General features: G+C 33.2%; 2 protein-coding genes across 2 annotated transcripts in view; both read left to right on the top strand.

The window, feature by feature from the left end:
* Positions 1-491: 491 nt before the first annotated feature.
* On the top strand, positions 492-22,329 carry LOC133865557 (probable metal-nicotianamine transporter YSL7). The gene is made up of 9 exons (XM_062301977.1): positions 492-966; positions 1,732-1,886; positions 2,400-2,497; positions 3,599-3,692; positions 3,738-3,742; positions 5,780-5,815; positions 5,983-6,172; positions 6,438-7,549; positions 22,161-22,329. The coding sequence occupies exons 1-9, from the start codon at positions 561-563 to the stop codon at positions 22,327-22,329; spliced, it is 2,265 nt and encodes a 754-aa protein (XP_062157961.1). The 5' UTR covers positions 492-560.
* LOC133867379 (probable metal-nicotianamine transporter YSL7) overlaps positions 536-23,134 on the top strand; it is a 28,204-nt gene continuing 5,605 nt past the window's right edge. The window contains exon 1 of the mRNA XM_062304118.1: positions 536-556. Within this exon, the coding sequence (XP_062160102.1) occupies position 556 (1 nt within the window). The 5' untranslated portion in view covers positions 536-555. The remainder of the gene's footprint in view (positions 557-23,134) is intronic.

The raw sequence follows: 23,134 nt of genomic DNA, 5'->3' as shown, positions 1-23,134 counted from the left end.
TGTCAATGGATACGAAATTGATTCTTTCGATTACTTATTTGATAAGCCCTTATTTTTTAAAAAAATTAAAAATTAAAAAAAGCTCAAAAACCGACCTAAAAGTCCACATAAAAAAGCAGTTTTCAACTGCCAGTTATAAGATTTAATAACCGCTAAGCACTAGTAATAAAATTACTGCTAACCGCCTAAGCAAAACGGTTGCAATTGTTAAAATTCAATAATCGCCTTAGGCGGTTGCGATTAGTGGTTATAGCCAATAACCACTAGCCGCAATCGCTTGTACAGCCATACCGGTTAGTTTAAGTGAAAAGGTAAAATTATCCAAAATAAAAATTATAAAAAGACAATTTTACCTTTATTTTTATACCAAATGGCTCGTCTTCGGTTCAGTTGAAACATACTAGAGACATCCTTGTCACCGCTTGTGTGAAAACAGGAAAACTCCCATTATGTATTAAAGCACCCCCAGGAATATATTCTACAGATTCTAACAACATTTACGTACTCCCCAAAGATTCCAACTCCATAATCCATTTTCTTGGAGAGAAAAAAAAAAAAATATGAATAAAAATGGGAGGGAGGACAAGGTGGAGAACGGTTACGATCCGGAAGAAGATCGGAATCATAACCACGACAACCGGAAGCTCAAGGATTTGGGAGAGTTGTCGGTGGAGAGGCTATTTGAGGACCAAGAGGTGCCGTCGTGGAGGAAGCAGCTGACGGTGAGAGCCTTCCTGGTGAGCTTTGTGCTGAGCATACTGTTCTGCTTCATAGTGATGAAGCTCAGCCTCACGACCGGTTTCCTTCCTTCCCTCAGCGTCCCTGCCGGTCTCTTAGGGTTCTTCTTCGTCAATACTTGGACCAAGTTGCTTGGGAAGTCCGGCTTGTTGAAGCAGCCCTTCACCAGGCAGGAAAACACTGTCATCCAGACCTGTGTTGTCGCCTCCTCCGGCATCGCCTTCAATGGTATGCCTGCCCTTCTCTCATCTGCTTTTTCATAGGATGAGGCATGTGGAATGTGCACGTGCGCCCATAATCTTAATTAGCACCATATATACCACCAGTCCACCACCACCCAGCCCAAAAAATTTGAATGATCTGTAACAAACAAGAAAGAACCGTACCCTCGTCCTCACCTTACACAAAGAACAAAAAACCAAAAAAATAAATAATGGAACATGGAAAAACAAGCTTCCTTTCTCTCCACACATGACATATCCTTTCAGGCTGTGTTATCCACAGTCGTTTTTGGTCCCATCTTGGTTACCCATTTTGTGTTTTGTAGTTCGACACGTATTTAACAAATCATACTACATATATACCACACATAAACATTTCATAAATATTTCATATGACAAGGTCTAATAATTATTGGATTTGTTTTTTTATTTTTGTTATAGTTGATTTCTCTTGTCATCAGCCAAATTATAATTCATTATAGTACACCTTTTGCATTCTAAATCTCTGCAGCACCCTGTGATAATTCCTCAATTTTTCTTCTCGTTCAAAAATATGTTACTTTGTCGAAAAATCTGAAAACCAGCTGGATGAAGGAGATAGTTTAAAAGTACTGTTGCACAAAGACTCAATTTTTGTTGAGCAGTGTCATGTTTCTAACCATGTTTTGTGATAAATCTGGCCCAAGCCACTTATATGAATGCTGAGAAATATTTATTTTCTTGTAATTTATAAATATATAACACGTTTTTCTCAATTGATTTCTATTAACAGGAGGTTTTGGAAGTTATCTCTTTGGAATGAGTGAAGACATTGCCAAACAATCATCAAATACTCATGATTTCAAAAACCCGTCATTGGTATGGATGATCGGCTTTCTCTTTGTTGTCAGCTTTCTTGGACTCTTCTCGGTGGTGCCCCTCCGAAAGGTATAATATATAGCATATTTCTCATGTTCAGTAAATTCACATATAAAAGTTAAAGAAAAGAATAAGTTAAGAAAACCTGGTCATAGTGCTCGTTTTCTTCTTGAGATGTGTTATACATATTTCTTTTTCAGTCCTTCTCTCTTTTTTTTTCTTTTTCTTATTTTTTTTTTAAAAAAATTATTATTAAATTTGTATAGTCTATATTGAGATACACCCTATAAATTTAATAGTAATTTTAAAAATAAAGAATGAGAAAATAATTAGAAAAAAAAAATTATTTTTAAAAAGTTATTGGTGCACAATAGTTGTGCAACTGTTATGCACCACTCTAAAGACACGGGATGGGTCTCACGTGGGACCTATATAGTGAAACATACCACATGGGACTCATCTCATGTCTCTAAAACCTTGCATAACAGTTATACAACTGTTATGCAAGAATCATTATTTTTATTTTTATTTTTATTTTTATTTTTATTTTTTTTTAATGATGCGTTTCATGTTTGGTGTCAGATTATGGTCCTAGACTTCAAACTAACATATCCAAGTGGTACTGCAACCGCTCTTCTTATCAACAGCTTCGAGACTCGTCGTGGAGCCAAACTAGTAAAGTAACGTACCTGACACTTAATGCTTCATGGTTTCTAGAACCTTAAAAAAAAAAAAAAAAAAAAAAAAAAGTTAAATTAATGTTCAGTTTGTTTTAACGTTGGCATTTTTGGATGTTTGGTAGGGACGAAAACAATATTCAACCAAAAAACAATTTCTGTTTAACAAAAAATGCTTAGTAAATTTCGAAAAATAATTTACGCTTTTTAAAAGCGTAGATCATTTTTCGAAGACGTCATATGCATTTGACCCATTTTAAACGACACAGTCGACCTTCACATTCAAGCAGTTGACCATCACCGAAATCTTGTCAATACTGAAATCGGATAACATCCGGTCAATCTCGCAAGAATCCGGTGACGAAATCCGGCCATCTTCGCAAGAATTCGGTCAGCTCAAATTATGGCGACCAAACTGGTCGTATTCCAGCCATCTGGCCTGATCAGGCCAGAACGGCCTACTGGTCAAACAGATCTGCCCAAAATATCCCACCTAGAACGGCCGAGTTCCAGCTGGCCAGATGGATCTAGCCAAAAAATGCAGGCTAGAATGACCGGATCCCTGCCGACTAGCCGGGATCTGGGCAGATTCCAACCTACTGGCTGGATTCCAGCGGTTCTAACAGGATTCGGCCAGTGGGCCGAAGTTCGGCCGTTCTATGCCGGATTTCGACAGTTTTGGCTGGAATCCGTCCACTTTCGCCTGAAACCGGCCAACCCAGATTCCGACGAAACTGTCCTGATTCTGGCCTTTATCTCGGATTCTTGCTATAATAATTGAAATTCGATAAAAGTGGCCGGAATTCTATCGGTCAGTGACAAATCTTGTCACCGATAATTTTTATATTATTTTACATTAATATTTATATGTTTTGAATAAAAATTGATTTTTATAGGTTAATATGATTGAATAAAAATACAAAAATATTTATGATTTTCCGTACGTGCCAAACACCCAAAAATGCTTTCGGCAAAAAATATTTTTCAAAAAATGACTTTCCTAAAACCATTTTACGTCAAAACAAACGAAGCATAAATGGTATCAAGATAAATGTGACCAAATGAAAATTTAAAATATCGTTCTTTTCTGTTCTACTTATTCAGGAAACAGGTGAGAGAGTTGGGCAAGTTTTTCACCTTCAGCTTTTTATGGGGTTTCTTCCAATGGTTTTATACTGCTGGACACGATTGTGGATTTGCAAGCAAGGCCAACTCCATACATTTTAGGGTTTTAGGAGAAAAGTTTAAGTGAGGCTTTTTATTTAAATATTATTTAATTTAAAATTCATTCTTCTTGCTTTTTGAGATGCAAAATTACTTATTAAGTTTTTTTAACTTTTTTTTTTTTTTTCAATTGATAATATGGCTAATCCATTTAATATTTCTTGTGATATTGTTGATCTTAGATTCTTAGGTAAGATTTTAATCTTTATGATATGATTATCTAACACTTTTAACCTGCACAAGGAAAGACAAATTAGTGTAAAAACATTTCCTAAAATAGAATAAAAAAAATTAATGCAATTGATTAATTGATTGAGTTTTTAGTAACTAACCTTTCTTCTTCTTCTTCTCTTTTTTTTCTTTTTTTTCTTTTTTTTTTTCTTTTTTTAAATCACTGATCAGATATGAAATGATTTTAAGTTATTAGAAAATAATGAAATTGGAGAAGAAGAGAAAAATTCAAATTTCAATGAGTTTACTTTCAATAAGGATGAGCTGTAAAACTCCCATTTTCCAGCATCCAATTATAAGTTAACAACTCATAAAAAACCAAAAATTACAACAAAAATACTATAAACCTGAAAACACCAAATCCCCTACTCATCACTGTTCTCTCTAATCTTCGCTGGACCCTTGCCTCCGCCGGACCCACCTCTCCAGCCGAAGCTTTCGCCAGAATCCATGGAGTCAGCCACCATCGGGATTCGTCCAGATTTGAGATCACTCGGAAGCGAGATCCGGCCAGCCACAGAGATCCGACTAAAACCCACGCACACCGGCGTGGGTTTGGATGGGTCCGGCCGGAAACCCATGCCGGTGTGCGTGGGTTTCCGAATAAAGAGAGATCCGGCTCTCTGTGGCCGGATCTATGTCGACGTCCGAAACCCATGCACACTGGCGTGGATTTGGTGGGTCCGGCTGGAAACTCACGCTGGTGTGCGTGGGTTTCCAGACAAAAAGAGATCTGGCTCTCTATGGCCGGATCTTTGTCGACATTGGTAGTTTCCGGTCGAATTTGGCGGTGGCCGTCGACGGAATCCGGCGGCGGGTGGGGCTGAACAGGTGGTGGGTTTAAAACCAGATGGGTTCTTTGAATGGGAAAATATTGGGTGCTTCTCATGCTTAATGTATTTTAGTCTTTTAATGATGTGTCGACTCTTTATTAGATGCTGTAAAACATCACTCTTATAGTCCATCCTTATAGAAGGGGCTCTCTTTGAATATATAAGACTTGAATAGGGAAATTGAGATAAAAAAAAAAAAAAAAAAAATGGAAACTTGTGTAGAGTAGGATTTGTAATTGAATAAAATATTTAAAGATTTTTCATCTTCTTAACATTTAATTTTTTTTTTCCATTCTATTTTGAACGTTAGACTCAATCGTAAATACAATATTTTTGAACGTTGTGTGTGTACTGAAGCAGCACATGTAAGAGAGAGATAGAAAAAAAAAAAAAAAAAAAAAAAAAAAAAAAAAAAAAAACTATATATATCTCATGCAATGATATTAATGTATTTCTTAATTACTTTTTACCATAATTTGGGGAATTAAATAAGATATTTAGAGACTTTTCATCTTCTTAGCATATTTTTTTTTTTTCCATTCTATTTTGAACCTTGGACTCAATCATAAATACCCTATTTTTTAATGTTGTGTGTACTTAAGCAACACATGTAAGAGAGAGAGAGAAAAACCTCATATCTCATGCAATGATATTAATTCATTCTTAATATATTTTTACCATAATTTATGGCTTTAATTGAAATTATTGATGGTAATTAAGGCCTTAATTTTTTTTTTTTGGAAATAAATCTTCATTAATATTTCATAATTGCTGACCTTATTAAATTGAGATCGCCTGCATGATATTAATGCATTTCTTAATTATACTTTTACAATAATTTGTGGTCTTAATTAAAGAATATTGATGGTTATTAAGGCCTTTCATTTTTTTTTTAAATAAATTTCTATTAATATTTCTTAATTGCGGGCCTTATTAAATTGGAGGCCTTAAGCGGCCGCTTAATCCGCCTGAGGCTCGAACCGGCCCAGTTTGCAAGCTTCCCTTCATTAGGGCTCAAAGCATATAAATGCAAGTAATATATATAATTACCCTTCACTTTCCTTTTAATAAAATTTCAATCCATCTACTTTATGCAAAGAAGAATTTGCATTTGATAAAAAATTTGCTTCAACTGAGCCTAGCTTGTTCTCATTTAGTGATGTTGTGGCTAATGCGAAACCATTATTAATTGTTGTGCAGTTTTGATTTTAATTTCTCAGCAACATATGTTGGAGTTGGAATGATTTGTCCCCGTATCATAAATATATCACTCTTGGTTGGATGGATTCTTTCTTGTGGTCTGATGTGGCCTCTCATAGAAAAAAGAGAGGGTGACTGGTATCCTGCAAACCTGTTAGATACCGATCTACGCGGTCTTCTAGGATATAAGGTAAGTTCCCACTAAAGAGACAGCCATACCGCCCCTATATTTTCATGAGATCCTTCTCTCAACCTTCTACGTACTTATCAAAATTACCAGTAGTCTTGTGAGGTTTATGTGTGGGATCTATCTGAGCCCCACAGATTCGATAGTTATTTTGAAAAGTAGAATGCATGGCAAAAGGACAACGAAAAGAAGTATAACACGTCTCTATTTTCATCCTACGCTAAGGCTTTTCTGTTTATCGAAAACTTAATATATAGCCTTTATTCAGGTATTTACAGCCATAGCCATGATCCTAGGCGACGGTCTATACAACTTCCTCAAGGTTCTAGGTCGAACCATCATAGGTTTGTCTCATCAGTTTAAGTACAAAGATGTGAGCTCTGATCTCCCCACTGAAGACCATTCCTCTCAAGTGAGCTCTAAGGTGTCATATGACGACAAGCGCCGGACCCAACTCTTTCTCAAGGATCAAATTCCATCATGGTTTGCCATTGGAGGCTATGTTGCTATTGCTGCCATATCTACAGCCATTCTTCCACATATCTTTCACCAGCTCAAATTGTATTACATATTGGTGATCTACATATTTGCCCCCGCATTGGCTTTCTGCAATGCATATGGTTGTGGGCTCACTGATTGGTCCCTGCAATCCATGTATGGAAAGCTTGCCATCTTTACAATTGGAGCATGGGCCGGTGCCTCTCATGGCGGAGTTCTTGTAGGCCTAGCAGCTTGTGGGGTTATGATGAACATTGTCTCAACAGCCTCTGATCTCATGCAGGATTTCAAGACTGGCTACTTAACTCTAGCTTCACCCCGGTCCATGTTTGTGAGCCAAGTAATTGGCACAGCAATGGGTTGTGTGATTTCCCCCTTTGTCTTTTTGCTCTTTTACAAGGCCTTTGACCTTGGGGTGCCTGGAAGCCAATATCCTGCCCCTTATGCTCTTATGTACCGGAACATGGCTTTGTTGGGGGTAGAGGGCTTCTCGAGTCTACCAGAGAATTGCCTTCGGCTTTGTTATGGGTTTTTCGCTGCGGCCGTTCTGATAAATTTGATTAGAGATTCAGTGGATAAGAGATGGGCGAGGTTCATTCCACTTCCAATGGCGATGGCAATACCTTTCTATTTAGGATCGTATTTCGCCATTGATATGTGTATTGGGAGCTTGATATTGTTCGTGTGGGAGAAGATAAACAAGGCCAAGGCAGATGCTTTTGGGCCTGCAATAGCTTCTGGTTTGATATGTGGGGATGGGATATCGACTTTGCCTGCTTCTATCCTTGCACTGGCTGGGGTTAAGCCACCAATCTGCATCAAGTTTTTGTCACGAGGGACTAATGCTAGGGTTGATAATTTTTTTAAGGGAAAAATTATATCTAGTCCTTAAATTTTTATATGATTTAAATTTAATCTTTAAATTTCTAATTTCAAGAATAAAATTTTTAGGTTTCGCTTATGATTTAAATAGGTCTCTCACTTTCACTATTACTTTACTGTTAAAATTAACGATTTACGCGTGTGTCACATTAATAAGTGTGTCACATCATTTATATATATATATATATATATATATATATATATTAAAAAGAAAATTACTGCGTCAGTTATTGGATGCAAAGTCCAAAAAATAAAATAAAAAATATCCCTACCCTGCTTCTTACTCCACGTTATCCATCCAGTAGCAATTCTAACAAAAAATGTGAGTTCTGTAGCTTCTACGACCAAGAATTATTTAAGATTTTTTTGTTTTTTGTAATAAACATAAAAACTAAAAACAAGCCATTCATAAAAACAAAACAAAAGATCACAAAAACACGAAGACAGGGACTGAAATATTTTAGAGCCCCTGCAACCATAGCAAGCAAACCCAAACCAAAAGCTGCGAGTCATAGCTAGTCACAATGTCCAGAGTCTTCAGATACAATGCTACATGGTCATCATCCAAATACAATATGTATTAAACAATGCTAACTACAAATTCTTCTACATTTGAAATTTTTACAATTTCAAAGACGCTAATGGTAAAAGCTCATACATAAACTTATTAATGATTTCAAGGTCATTATGCTTGGATACATTTATGTCACCTGAAAGGTATCAATATAAATTATGCTTGTGGGGATTAGGCACATTTTGTAGTCTGTTATAACTAAAGTGAGACAATTAGGCACAATCAACCAACCTTCAGAATAAAGCATGCACGTTGGTTGAACACCTCATCGCCGGAAGGACGTATAAGGTATACCCTCCTCTATAAACGCTTTAGAAAGTATATATGGCCCTCCAACCTCTTGAAGGTCAATTTTAATGCCTTTTCTTGTGCAATGCACAAGCATCATGCTACAACTGAAGCTCGACGCGACAGTTGTAATGTAAATTAAGGACCGCGGATTGTCTATTCTTTTGTCTACTTTTGTATATGGCTTGTGACATATATGTTACTTATTATTTTGTAAAGCCATTCTTTTGTGATGTAATGTACGTATATGTTGATAAGCCTTAAACAGATAGACTCATGTATGACTCTTTAGTTTGATGCATGATGTAAAATAGTTATGTTTATGGAAGTGCATTCCCACTATATATCCTGATAATGTTTATATGTTCCGCTGCATAGATGTTAACTCTGTACATCAGGTACATATTATGGGATGTATACCATATATTGGTTGAGCGACATGTAGTCGTACGACAGTGATGGCTCATTTATTTATGTATGTTTAAAAAAAAAAAAAAAAAAGGGTCATCATAATTTGCTCTCCAATTACAGTATCATAAAATACAGTTGGGTATCTCTTCTAAGTTCTAGCCAAATTTAATCTATGACATGGAACTACTACTTTGCCTAATCCATGAGAAGCACAATTTGCAACTCTTTTTACTCGAAAAATTTGTCAATGTTGCAACTCATTCAAAACATCTATAACCTCATTTACAACATGCTCAAATTTACTCTATCTTCTATTATTTGCCTTTACCGCATTCGCAATCTGCACTACGTCTCTCTTTAATATAATTTTTTGAAGATCTAATACAATCAAATCCGGTCACTGATTTTGCTGGATTTGGCCAAATTGGCCGGGATACAGCTGGATCTGACCGGATCCGGAGGAGTCCGGCTGGATCCGACCAAACATGCTCGTCAGAATCCGGCAATGGCGACCGAACGTTACCAGATTCCGACAACAGTTGTATTTTCGCCTTTTGTAATTTTTTCGTGCTAACCAGACGCTAGAAAATATTTTTGAGAAAATCATTTTTTCTGAAAATGATTTCGTCAAAAATATTTTACGACAAAAATTATTTTACGGCAAAACAAACGGAACGTGAAGAACATTTTTCTCAAAAGAAGCATTCTACCTCTTTTAATTGTGAAGGGCGAATGGCCCCCTTCATTTTTGTGAAGGGCCATTTGGCCCTTCATTTTGTTCCACGCGTGGGGCGTAGGAATCCGCTCACACCTTTATTTTTATTTTTTTGTTTAAAGGCTGTCCACCTCTTTTATTAAAAGGCCAGACATGTCCCATATTTTTTTTGTTTATTCGACTTTTCTCACGTGACTCTTGCTTCTCTTTTCTTCTTATTTGTTTTTTTTTTTTTTTCCTTTTTTTTTTTTTTTTTTTTTTTTTTTTTCATTCCCTTAAGAAGACACGCCCCTTCTTGATTCTCTTGATCTTTCTTTTATTTTATTTTCTATTTCTTTTATTCTATTTTCTAATTTTTTATTATCTATTCTCTATTCTTTTCTGTTTTTTTTCTATTTTTTTCTTTAGACTTTAAAAATATTTCCTTGCATTTTCTTTTCTTGGCTACCATTTACGAGTCTATAGGATAAAAATAAAACACTTTATTTTATTTTATCACACTAAATAGACTTGTTTTTATTTAATCCTGATAAACCCATTTTATAAACTTTGGTCTTTTAAAAATATTCTCTTGTAATTTAAATACACTAAATTAACTTAACCAATTATTTACTTAAATTTATACTTTAATTATTAAATAATATCCTAGACATTACACAACTCGTTTATGTTAACAGGTCGGGGCTCCAAACATTATAGATTAATTATTAAATAATGTCCCAATGCTAAGACATTGGGGTTTACTTTTAACAAAACCATAATATTTATTCCTTGACTCACTTTATAACTCAATTGAGAGGCAGTTAAGGAGTGCACCCAATTGAAAAATAGAGCAGTGATCGTAAAGAAAATATCATTAAAAAATTAATCTTAAAATTGATTGATTTCGCTACTCAAAATGGTTATTTGATTCACAGGAAATTTCAAGTATTCACTGTATCCGTAGTTAACAATGAATCAACGAATTTTACAGAACAAAAACTATTTTCTAAAATAAATAATGCAATCAAATAAAAAGATTATACATTAAAAACCATAAAAAAAAAAGTTGGAGAATAAAAATTATAATCTCGTTAAAAGTTTCATCCCTAACCTTAGCTAGAGATTTAGTTACACATGACTATGAAAATATATTCCATCATCAAAGTCCTAAACATCTAGCTAGCAAAATAAAAATAAACTCTCCAGAAAAATAAGAACAAAGGTCAGTTGAGAAAAATGTTGAACATCTGGTTCCACCTTTTGTTTTTCTTTTTATCCAAACCAAGGCAGTAGATTCCAGAGAGCATGAGATTGAGGAGAGAAATGATAACCGATAACCCTTCCTGCTTTCAAATTGTAGATGACAAAAGGATAGGATCGGAGCTAATTAACAAAAAGGGCACAAAAGATGCTTTTGTTTTTAACTAAACTTTTAAAGCCTGCTTCAATTGGTCTTCACCCACAAGTTGTGGGCCACAACTTTGTTCACGTCTCACGCAGTAGGCTAGCACATAGCATTGTCCTCCAAGTCATGGGTCCTACCTTTATTGTTTTCCTTCTTTCTCATGCTTTTCTTTTCCCTTCTCTTTTCTTATTTTTACTTCATAAAAAAAAAAAAAAAAAAAAAAAGTCAATTTTAAAACATTCTTAATTTTTTTTATTTTTTATATCACATCAATATTTTTTTTTTTATTTTTTAAATAAAAAACTCACTATAATACAAAAAATTTTCACTTTTTCATGTAAATTATTTCAACTTTATATCACATTAATTTTATTTTTCAATCATTCAAAAATAATTCTTAAGGTAGAAGAAGGGTGAGGAATTTTCAAACAGTCCTTGTCTTCACGTAAGACTCTTCGAAAAAACAACTTTGTCCTTTTTTTCATTGTTTTCAATACTCTCGATTCCTAAATAATATATATTCTTATATTAATAAACATTCTAAACTCAAAATTAATAATTAAACATTATTTTATAATTAATTTTAAAATACAAAAAATACAAAATTTCGGTGTAACAATGCTTATTTTTAATCTAAAAAAACATGCATATTTAAGCTATTCACCGATACAAATCCTTTATGATCCTTTTTTTTTTTTTTTTTTTTTTTTTTTTAAAGGTTCCTAATTATCCTTTATGATCCTCAATGCCTACAAACCCAATTGCTTTATCAACATCGCTATCGGCCGCAACCGCCAAACTCACTTGCAATTGAAAGACTGCACCGCAATTCTCGCATGATTTCATCCCAAATCATTTGGAAAAGTAGGCACTTTAAAGAATTTGCTGTTCTAAAAAGTTTTCATTTTTTAAAAATATTTTTTTAATATATAATTAAGAATAAAATAATTTATTAAAATTACAAGCTAGGCGCCACTTAAATTCTAACTTTTACTTATTCGTTGATCGAAATTTGTGTCAAAATCATAAGTTTTGAGAATTAAAATTTTCTTAAATTATTTGTTCAATTTTGAGATAATTTTAACAGGTGATTATGAGAGAACAATTATGAAATTCACTTGACTGGATAAGTGGTTGGACAACCCAATTTTTATTTGGTCAAATAAGTCTTATAAATGGTCTCTCACAATTAACTGTCCGAATTCTTTTAAATTCGGACAAATAATTTGAGAGGATCATAATCCAACTTTTGGTGTGGTGTGGTGTACAATCTTTAATTTTTTTTATATCGAAAGAGGAAATTTGAAAATAGACCAATCAAATGTTGCATCTTAAGAAGAAAAAAAAAAAAAAAGTAAATATTTATAAAATTGGGGGAGATGTATAACCTCTCCTAAAGATAAAATATATTAGAAATATTAACAAAAGGATATAAAATTTGTGTGAAAATAAAATTCTCATTACAAAATTCCAACCCACTTGTCAACTTGTTGGCTGAAGTCATCTATCATTATTCCTATCTAATTTTTTTCCTTTTTATTTATTATTTTGAAAATTCAGTTCCCAAACCGTGCGGAATTTATTTATTGGTTTTCGTTCCCACCTAATATTCACAAGTTTTGATATTTAATCTGAAGTGTGAAAGCGAGAAAGTTTAGGCTTGACTCACGCGCTTTCTTTAATGTATAATCTGGACAGCCTGGAACCTGGACCACCACCTAAATAATGCTACCTCTTTTTCTTGTCATAGATTTCAAACATTTGGAATAACGTTCACACGCATGACCCATTGTATCACCCATATCATCGTCAGTTTGATCACACGTTTGACTTAAAAAAAAAAAAATACACCTTTGTCTATGTGATAACTTTTTTTTTTTTTTACTTTTAAAAAAAAAAAAAACTAAAGCTAACTAAGGAACCAGTTTACCGCATGGGTAAGGTGATCAAGAGTTATGTCTTAAAGTATCAATGTATCATATCTCTTTAAAAATTATATTGACTGACTTAAGTATGAAATCATTTTCTATGGCTAGTTCGACAAATCTTAAATCTTATCTCTTTTGTAGGTGTTTGTCATTTAGGAATGATCGTGCATTGTAATATCATAAATATATGGGTTTGTTTGGAAAAGAGTTTTGTTATGATTTTTTTTAGTAGTAATAAGAAATGATTGATGTGACATACGGTGGAAAAAAAAATTGAAAAAAGTTGGTTGTTAATATGAAAAAAAGTGATTTAACCTCTTCTTTTCTTTTTTCTTTTTTTTAAGAGAAAGAGAAATACAAAAAGGGGAGGACACACCCATGTTTTTCTTATTAAGGCATACTTTATCTACTTAAAAAAAAATTATTGTAATACAACATTATTGAATTAATACCATCAAAATATGGCCTATTAAACACTTTCTAAAGTGCATTTAGGCTCCTACTAGCAAATATGGATTCTTTTCAATCCCTGCTAAATAGAGTGGGGGGTAAGAAAAACTGTAGAAGTCAAGAGAAGACCATTGTTCAAGGGGGCCCCTATTCAGAACGAGAAGCTTCCTCACAGATATTCCGGACGAAAGAGGAGAGAGGCAAGGATAATAACAAAAATTCTCAATTATAAGTGATTGGCGATCCCAAATCCCTATTGACAATCCACCTAATTTCTACTCATATTTAATTTTATATTTCAAGAGCTTTTATTACGCAAGTCCGTTCGACAACCCACTCTTATAAACTCGGTTCATTTAATAAAAATAAGCAAATCATGAGCACAAAATTATGCCCAATTAATAAACGAACTATATTTGTATAAACTCGGCTCGACTCGTATAACTTCATTTTATTATTCTTATAGTATTATTTTAATTTTTTAATTAGAACATTTGAAGTAAAATGAGGAATTCTCTTCCTAATATAATAGATATAGCTTTAGATATTGTTACTGTGGCTTTTGTCTTTTGATATAGATATATGTGTGTTTGTATGTATGTATAAATATATGTATGTGTGCCTAGTAAATTTATTTTATTCATGAGATTGTGACAAATGGGTGGAGGCGGTTGCCTGCAAAACCAATGACCACAGAATTGTGGTTCAGTTTTTAAAAGACACTAAATTTACTCGTTTTGGTACTCCTCGAGCAATTATTAGTGATGGTGGAAAGCATTTCTGCAACCGGGTCTTCGAGTAGCTGATGAAGAAGTATTGCATCACGCACAAGGTTGCCACTCCCTATCAACCTCAGACGAGCGGTCAAGTGAAGGTTTCAAACAGAGAGATCAAGAGGATTTTGGAGAAGACGGTGAACCCGTCAAGAAAAAATTGGTCTCTTCATTTGAACGATGCATTATGGGCGTACCGGACAACATTCAAGACGCCTTTTGGCATGTCACCCTACCGTATTGTATACGGAAAAGTATGTCATCTGCCAGTGGAGTTGGAGCACAGAGCCTACTGGGCCATTAAGCAGCTGAATTTCGATCTCACAAAGGCTGGCTCACTGAGGAAGCTTCAACTCAACGAATTGGAAGAGTTGAGGAACGATGCTTATGATTGTGCTAGGTTGTACAAAGCACTAATGAAGAAGGTTCATGACCAGAACATATTGAGACGATCTTTTGAACCTGGTCAAAAAGTCCTTTACAATTCGCGTCTGCATCTGTTTCCAGGGAAGCTCCAATCTCGATGGACAAGCCCATTTATTGTTCGTTCAGTATTTTCTTATGGGACCATTGAGATTGAGGATCCAAAGAATGACAGTACTTTCAAGGTGAACGGGCAAAGACTGAAGCCATTTTTGGAGTTACCGAGCTTGGAGATTGAGACGACCCTTTTGGAGGATCCGAGTTACTCGGAATGATTGTCGTCATGATGGAAAGTCTGGTTGAAGACTGAAAACTTAGAGCTTGTGGGAGGCAACCCTCATTATTTTTCCTTATCATTTGATCTTGTTTCTTTTTGTTTTAGTTGTGATTTTCAGGACAATGTCTGCCGTTCAAGTTTGGGGTGAATGTTCTCTTGCAGTGTGCCCAGCTTGTAGCACCCACTTCGATATTGTATCTCTTGCCACATTGGGGACAATGTGTCATTTTAGTTTGGGGGTGGGATAGACATGTCTATTTGTTATCATTTATTGTTTTTGTTGATATGTTGTGTTTATTCACCCAAAAAAAAAAAAAAAAAAACTTTTAAAAACTTTTATTGTTAGTTGAGCATGGTTACATTTTACTATGGTTTGCATATCATTGGTTTGTCTAACATGTTGAATTTTGCATGTCATTAAAATCTGAAATCTTTTGACTCATCTGTTGGATTATTGAGACTTGACATGTTTAAATCATTTATCACAAGCACAGTAGCATAGGATCTGTGAGGTATGAAATTTGATTTGAGAATGTGTGTCTTGAGACTTATAGGATGACTTGTTGATGAAATCTTGGCTTATTATCAAAAAAAAAAAATTGACTTAGAATAGTATCACCAATTTGAGTTCTCATTGAGTAACCGGGCCTCTTGCCTCACTAAGCATTGAGTGTTCACGTAAAAAGATGAGAATTTCAGGATTGGTTGTTTGTTTGACTAGTTTGACTTCGTAGCCTTTTTTACTTGAGTAAGTAAGCCCCTAGGGATGTTTTACATCTAGTGCTCTAAAACCACCTGGTTTGGGAGTCACTGGCCCAACACTCGTTACATAGGTCAATTAGAAAGCTTAAGGGAGTCAAGCATTGCACAGCTGACACAAAAATAATGAATAAAAGTAATTACACATTTAAGCCTTGGTTATATTCATATGATGGAACTCCTGTGAGTTTTTGATACACATGCTTTGAGAAAAATTGAAACCTCATGATTTTATGTTATTAACACCTTACACTTTTGAAAATGTGCTATCTCAATTTTTCAACTATGAGTCGATCGATTTTTGATAACATGATAATGTGATATTCATTTTGTTAAACATGCTCATGATGTGTGAACCTGGTGTTTTAATGCGGATTTTTGCTCAATTGATAATACAACATTTTAATGTTTGTGGATATCATTTCTGTCAAATCCTCACGAGACTTCACTCGTCCAGTAGGGAGTCCTAGGGGTTTAAAAGGCTTGTTGCATATGTTAAATGCAATCATTTCTCCCACGAAAGAGGAATTATGTTTCATGCTTTGTTTTTCATTTTGTTTTGCTAAGGGACTAGCAAAATGTAAGTTTAGGGGTATTCGATAAGTACCAAATATTGTATATTTGGACCCCTTGATTTACATTAGTTAGACATTTAGCCTTGCTATTTTCTGATGTTTTTGTTAGTTTTTGTGTTTTTGTGTTTTATAGGTCAATAAGAGAGGAATGACAAAATTTCATGTGGAAATGCTTGAAAATTCGGAAGTCCTAAAAAGTCGATCGATCGAAATTTTGCCCGAAGTCGATCGATCGAAATTTCCCATAACTTACTTTTGCATAAGCGCGCCAGAACACCCAATCAGGAGCTTCTCCATGACAAAAAGCAGTTCTCCCTTTGATTTAATAGCAGAACACGCTGGTTTCGTAACTTTGGTTGTCTCTAGCAAGAGAGGAACCCTAGAGGGGGTTAAAGGAGTCATTTTACATGGGTTTCTAACCCTAATTTCCTTCTATAAAGCTATAGACATGCCTCCTTGTTGGGGGAGTTCTGAGAGCAGTAGCTAGGTTTAATTTCGTGCATTTTGTAGTTTATTTCAGTAGCTCTTTTCTTTAGACATTTTTGTCTTTGTAAAGCTTTTCTTCTATTTTCATGTTTGTTCTTCAAGTTTTTGTGGTGTTCTTAGTCATGGGAGGCTAGAGTTCTCAACTAAGGTTGAGGATGAAACCTCTCCATTGATGACACTCACACTCTTGTAGTACTACTTGCACATTTAATGTTATATCATTATGTTGTTCAAGTTCCATTCATTTAGTGCTTTATCTTTTGCAATGAATGTGGTTGGTGGTAGAAATAGGACATTTGATGTGTTTCAACCGATGAATACATTGTTTTATCGGTTTGGAAGACGATATCCATTGTGATTTATTCTTTGAATGGATACAATAGATGATTTTCATTTCAAATGAATACTCTTTGTGATTTATCTTTGAGTTTGATTCATTTAATGGTTCTAAGGTTTATGGTTGAAAAATTTGAATGACACCATAAATTTAATGTTCTTTGGGTGTTCAAGTGGAAACCAAGAGCGTGAGTTGTTAGATTTGGTTTGGTGAATTTCTTAGCCTTAGTCCCTTTTTACATATTTCATTTCTTCCTCTTTAACTTAGCATTTTTTGTGCATGTTTAACCCTCAAACTTTTGGAACTAGGTTAGAATGAGGTTGATTGAGCAAAACACTTACTTTTGACCATTTTCCTATGGATTCGACATCGCACTTGCAACACGCTATATTGCAAACGATTTGTGCACTTGCGAGTACTCTTTAAAACTCACAACACTGTCGATCGACCGAATACCACGATCTGGCACCACCAAGAAGCAGACAATACGCTATGTAAATCTTTTTAGTTGTATTCTACATGCCATAGTCATGAATTTTAAGCTTCTCACACATGTCCAGAGGCTGAATTCAGCATGTGTAACTCTTGGATGGTCTCTTATCCATGCTCGACCTAAAAGCTTTAGCCTAGAGAACCACAATACGCACTCACGTGCCACCTCCAAATCTATATATATATATGTATTGGATTCAGCTTCTGCCAACTACAACACATATGTTGCTAAAAAACATAAAGGGTTCAAATTATTTTGGGTATCCTTTTAAATTAAATTGTGTCATTTTGGTTAAAAAACATTTTCTTATGGGTTTCTTTTTTACGCGGCTTGAGGAAGGGGGAATGAATCTGACTTTCAACCCCTTAAAACCGCCATCACTGACATCCACCACCACCACCATCATCCTAGACGGCTAGCTTTAAGGGGACTTTGGTCCAGGTCTTCAGTACTGTCAATGGATCACTGCTTCAAGAAGTATATGGCAAAATCATGACCAATCATTTTAAATGGACGGTTAATAGTTTAAGAATAGCATACCTTTAAGAATTACAAAGAATCCTAATCCTCTTTTTAAGAATCCAAAGAGAAATGAGTTTTTTTGGCCGAGCATTCTATTTTTATTAATAATCAGCATCATATCATAGAGCCATTTGCTCTCCTATTACAATATCATAAATACAGCTTGGTATCTCTTATAAGTTCTACCCAAATTTAATATATGACATGGATAACTACTACTTTGCCTAATCCATGAGAAGCACAATTTGCATCTCTTTTTACTCGAAAAATTTGTCAATGTTGCAACTCATTCAAAACATCTATAACCTCATTCACAACATGCTCAAATTTACTCTATCTTCTATTATTTGCTTTTTCGCCTCTTGTAATTTTTTCGTGCTAACCAAACATTGAAAAATATTTTCGAGAAAATTATTTTTTCTGAAAATGATTTCGTCGAAAATATTTTACGACAAAAACTATTTTACGTCAAAATAAACAGAGGGTAAGGGACATTTTTCTCAAAAGAAGCTTTTTACATGAAATAGCATTTATTTTCTCTTTCTTTTATTTCTTTTATTCTTTTATTCTATTTTCTATTTTTTTATTCTCTATTCTCTATTCATGTTTTTTTCTGCTTTTTTCTTTAGACTCTAAAAATATTTCCTTGCATTTTCTTTAGGCTCTAAACAGTCTTTGTCTTCACGTAAGACTCTTCGAAAAAACAACTTTGTCCTTTTTTTCATTGTTTTCAATACTCTCGATTCCTAAATAATATATATTCTTATATTAATAAACATTCTAAACTCAAAATTAATAATTAAACATTATTTTATAATTAATTTTAAAATGCAAAAAATACGAAATTTCGGTGTAACAATGCTTATTTTAAATCTTAAAAAACATGCATATTTAAGCTATTCACCGATACAAATCCTTTATGATCCCTTTTTTTTTTTTTTTTTTTTTTTTTTTTTTTTTTTTTTTCCTCTTTTTAAGGTTCCTAATTATCCTTTATGATCCCTAGCTATAATGTCAATGTCTACAAACCCAATTGCTCTATCAACATCGCTATCGGCCGCAACCGCCAACTCACTTGCAATTGAAAGACTGCACCGCAATGCTCGCATGATTCCATCCCAAATCATTTGGAAAAGTATGCACTTTAAAGAATTTGCTGTTCTAAAAAGTTTACCTTTTTTAAAAATGTTTTTTTAATATATAATTAAGAATAAAATAATTTATTAAAATTAAAGGATGGGCGCCACTTAAATTCTAATTTCTACTTATTCGTTGATCGAAGTTTGTGTCAAAATCACAAGTTTTGAGAATTAAAATTCTCTTAAATTATTTGTTTGATTTTAAGATAATTTTAACAGGTGATTATGAGAGAACAATTATGAGATTCACTTGACTGGATAAGTGGTTGGACAACCCAATTTTTATTTGGTCAAGTAAGTCTTATAAATGGTCTCTAACAATTAACTGTCCGAATTCTTTTAAATTCAGACAAATAATTTGAGAGGATCATAATCCAGATTTTGGTGTGGTGTGGTGCACAATCTTTAATTTTTTTTATATCGAAAGAGGAAATTTGAAAATAGACCAATCAAATGTTGCATCTTAAGAAAAAAAAAAAAAAAAAAAAAAGAAGTAAATATTTATAAAATTGGGGGAGATGTATAACCTCTCCTAAAGACAAAATATATTAGAAATATTCACAAAAGGATATAAAATTTGTGTGAAAATATAATTTCCATTACAAAATTCGAACCCACTTGTCAACTTGCAAGCATTTCTATTTTGGCTGAACTCATCTATAATTATAACTATCTAATTTTTTTCCTTTTTATTTATTATTTTGAAAATTCAGTTCCCAAACCATAAGGAATTTATTTATTGGTTTTCTTTCCCACCTAATATTCACAAGTTTTGATATTAAGAAAAGGACTGGAAGATGCATGACAATGGACATATATCTAAGATCATTTATTATTCTTAAGTGTGAAAGCGAGAAAGTTTAGGCTGGACTCCCGCGTTTTCTTTAATGTATAATCTTCCAGTTGGACAGCCTGGAGTCTGGACCACCACCTAAATAATGCTACCTCTTTTTCTTGTCATAGATTTCAAACACTTGGAATAACGTCCACACGCATGACCCATAGTATCACCCATATCATCATCAGTTTGATCACACTACGTCTATGTGGTAATTTTTTTTTTGAAAAAAAAAAAACAAAAAAAACAAAAACTAAAGCTAACTAGGGAACCAGCTTACCACTTGGATAAGGTGATCAAGAGTTGTGTCTTAAAGTATCAATGTATCATATCTCTTTAAAAATTATATTGACTGACTTAAGTATGGAATCATTTTCTATGGCTAGTTCGACAAATTTTAAATCTTATCTCTTTTGCAGGTGTTCGTCATTTAGGAACGATCGCGCAATGTAATATCATAAATATATGGGTTTGTTTGGAAAAGAGTTTTGTTATGATTTTTTTTTTTTTTTTTTTTTTTTTTTTTTTTTTTTAAGAGAAAGAGAAATGACAAAAAGGGGAGGACACACCCATGGTTTTCTTATTAAGGCATACCTTATCTACGTTAAAAAAATTATTGTAATACAATATTATTGAATTAATACCATCAAAATATGACCTATTAAACACTTTCTAGAGTGCATTTAGGCTCCTACTAGCAAATAGGGATTCTTTTCAATCCATGCTAAAAAGAGTGGGGGGCAAGGAAAACTATAAGCGTCGAGAGAAGACTCTTGTTCAAGTGGGCCCCTATTCGAAACGAGAAGCTTCCTCTTAGATATTCCGGACGAAAGAGGAGAGAGGCAAGGATAATAACAAAAATTCTCAGTTATAGGTGATTGGCGATCCCAAATCCCTATTGACGATTCGCCCAATTTCCACTTATATTTAATTTTATATTTCAACAGCTTCCATTACGCGATTAGTTTATTACTTGGCCCAATACAAACGCACTATTATTTAGATCACTACTTCGCCTTCGTATATAGGGCTATAAATGAACAAGTCTGTTCGACAACCCGGTCTTATAAACTCGGTTCATTTAATAAAAATAAGCAAATCATGAGCACAAAATTATGCCCAATTATTAAACGAGCTATATTTATATAAACTCGGCTCGACTCGTACAACTTCATTTTATTTTTTTTATAGTATTATTTTAATTTTGTAATTAGAACATTTGAAGTAAAATGAGGAATTCTCTTCCTAATATAATAAATATAGCTTTAGTTATTGTTACTGTGGCTTTTGTCTTTTGATATAGATATATGTGTGTTCCGTATGTATGTATAAATATATGTATGTGTGCATAGTAAATTTATTTTATTTATGAGATTGTGATACATCATTTGGAAACCACTTTTGGGAAAAAAAAAAAATTAGAAACTGGAGCATTTTTCATAAATTTATATACACATTCTAAAGCATACATGTAAACTAGAGATTGAATTACTTAAGATCGAAGTTAATTTATTTAATTACTTTAAATGATAAAGTCTTGACGATAATTAATTAATTAATAATTAGTATGAAATTAGTAAAAATAAAACCATAATTTTATTTTCTTTACTTTATATTAGAAATGAATGAGTTACAGGTAATTTGAACAATTTATTGAGCCATTGATCAGCTAGTAAACAAGCTTGATTTCGCTTAAAAAAAAATTAAGAGAAAAGTATACATTATCTCCCTTAAACTACCACTTAATTATCAATATCCCCTAAATGTCCAAATTACCAATTGCGTCAATGTTACCCATCAAACTATCAAAACATGTCAATATCTTCTCCTAAGACTAACATAAAGACAAAAATAACCATAATTTTTTTTCAAAAAGACAAAATTGTCCTTATAAATTCAAAAATAATAATAAATAACTTTTAAAAAATAAATTAAAAAAAATACAAAAAGAAGGATTTTTTTTTAAAAAAAGAAAAACAAAAAATAACTGGAAATTATATAAAAAAATTTAGAAAACAAACGATAAAAAACCTGTTTTTATTTATTTATTATTTATTTTTTCGTATAACTTTTTTTAAATAATTTTTTTAGTTTTTTCTTTTTAAAAAAAAGTTTAATAATTTTATGAAAAATATTTTTATTATTAGAGAAGAAACTGACATTTTTTAATAGATTGACACAATTAATAATTGAGAAAGAATATCCATAATCCTTCATATACTGAATATTTTGATAGATGGATTCAGAGAATGATGATAATTGCCAATGAAGAAGATATAGAATATAAGAAAGTCTATGGTGAAAAGTCTCTTAGGGTCTTTGAACCTCATTGTAACTTTCCTGGATTAATTTATATTCCTGAAAAAGATTATGGTATATCCAAGCAAAGTATGAATGGAGATTGAGAACGTTATGAAACAGGAAATCCTGAATTAGGAGCACAGCTTTTTGAAAAAGGATTTTTATCGTATTATACTGTTAGGCATAATGAAGAATTACGTGACTTTCCTCCCATAGTCCGTAATATTGTAAAAAATATACGACAGAATTTATAGAAACGGCATCCAGGCATGAGTATTAATCAATCTACTGTCCTACGAATTTGGAGTACAGTTCCAGAATTTGATCCAGAGAATTATATGGAAGTCAAACCAGCCCAACATTGCATCTTAATCAACCCTTCTAGTAGTGATCAAGTTGCTGAATTAAGAATGAGAATGATTCCTCTTAAATTACATGATCCATTAGGAATTATGAACTTATGGAGAATTTTCAAGAAAAAAGCTATGATAAATGTTGTCCAATAATTATCTCCAGTTAGAAAAGTCTTAGCTAAGAATGATAGGATTATTATTTTTGGAAAAGATATTTCTGATTTAGGAATTTGGGAAAAATTTCTTCATCAAAACAAATATATTTACCTGAATGAGAGATGGGGGAATCAGTCAGACATAAGTCCTATAGATATAATAGATAAGAGCATTGCATTAGAATCAGATGGTACAGAACGATTAGAATATTGTTCATACTGTAATGAATGGGGGCATGATACATTTATATGTGATTATCCAGAAGATGAATGACGACCTACTTTCACTGATCATGATTATGATTTATATGATGATTATTATAATAACGATTAACAGAAAGAATGGTATTAAGGGGTATTATATGAAGATGCATTATGATAGACTTAATAATTACAAGATT

Source organism: Alnus glutinosa, chromosome 4 (assembly GCF_958979055.1).
Source record: "Alnus glutinosa chromosome 4, dhAlnGlut1.1, whole genome shotgun sequence".
Lineage (NCBI taxonomy): Eukaryota > Viridiplantae > Streptophyta > Magnoliopsida > Fagales > Betulaceae > Alnus > Alnus glutinosa.
The sequence above is the reverse complement of the archived record's forward strand: the minus strand, read 5'-3'. Positions and strand labels throughout refer to the sequence as shown.

What these genes read in the sequence shown, in the direction of transcription:
- LOC133865557 (XM_062301977.1), top strand. Translation starts at nt 561, where the DNA reads ATGAATAAAAATGGGAGGGAGGACAAGGTGGAGAACGGTTACGATCCG. An exon ending in CTCCGGCATCGCCTTCAATG is followed by an intron (nt 967 to 1,731) that starts GTATGCCTGCCC and finishes TTCTATTAACAG; the next exon opens with GAGGTTTTGGAAGTTATCTC. An exon ending in TTTAAGGGAAAAATTATATC is followed by an intron (nt 7,550 to 22,160) that starts TAGTCCTTAAAT and finishes ATATTTTGATAG; the next exon opens with ATGGATTCAGAGAATGATGA.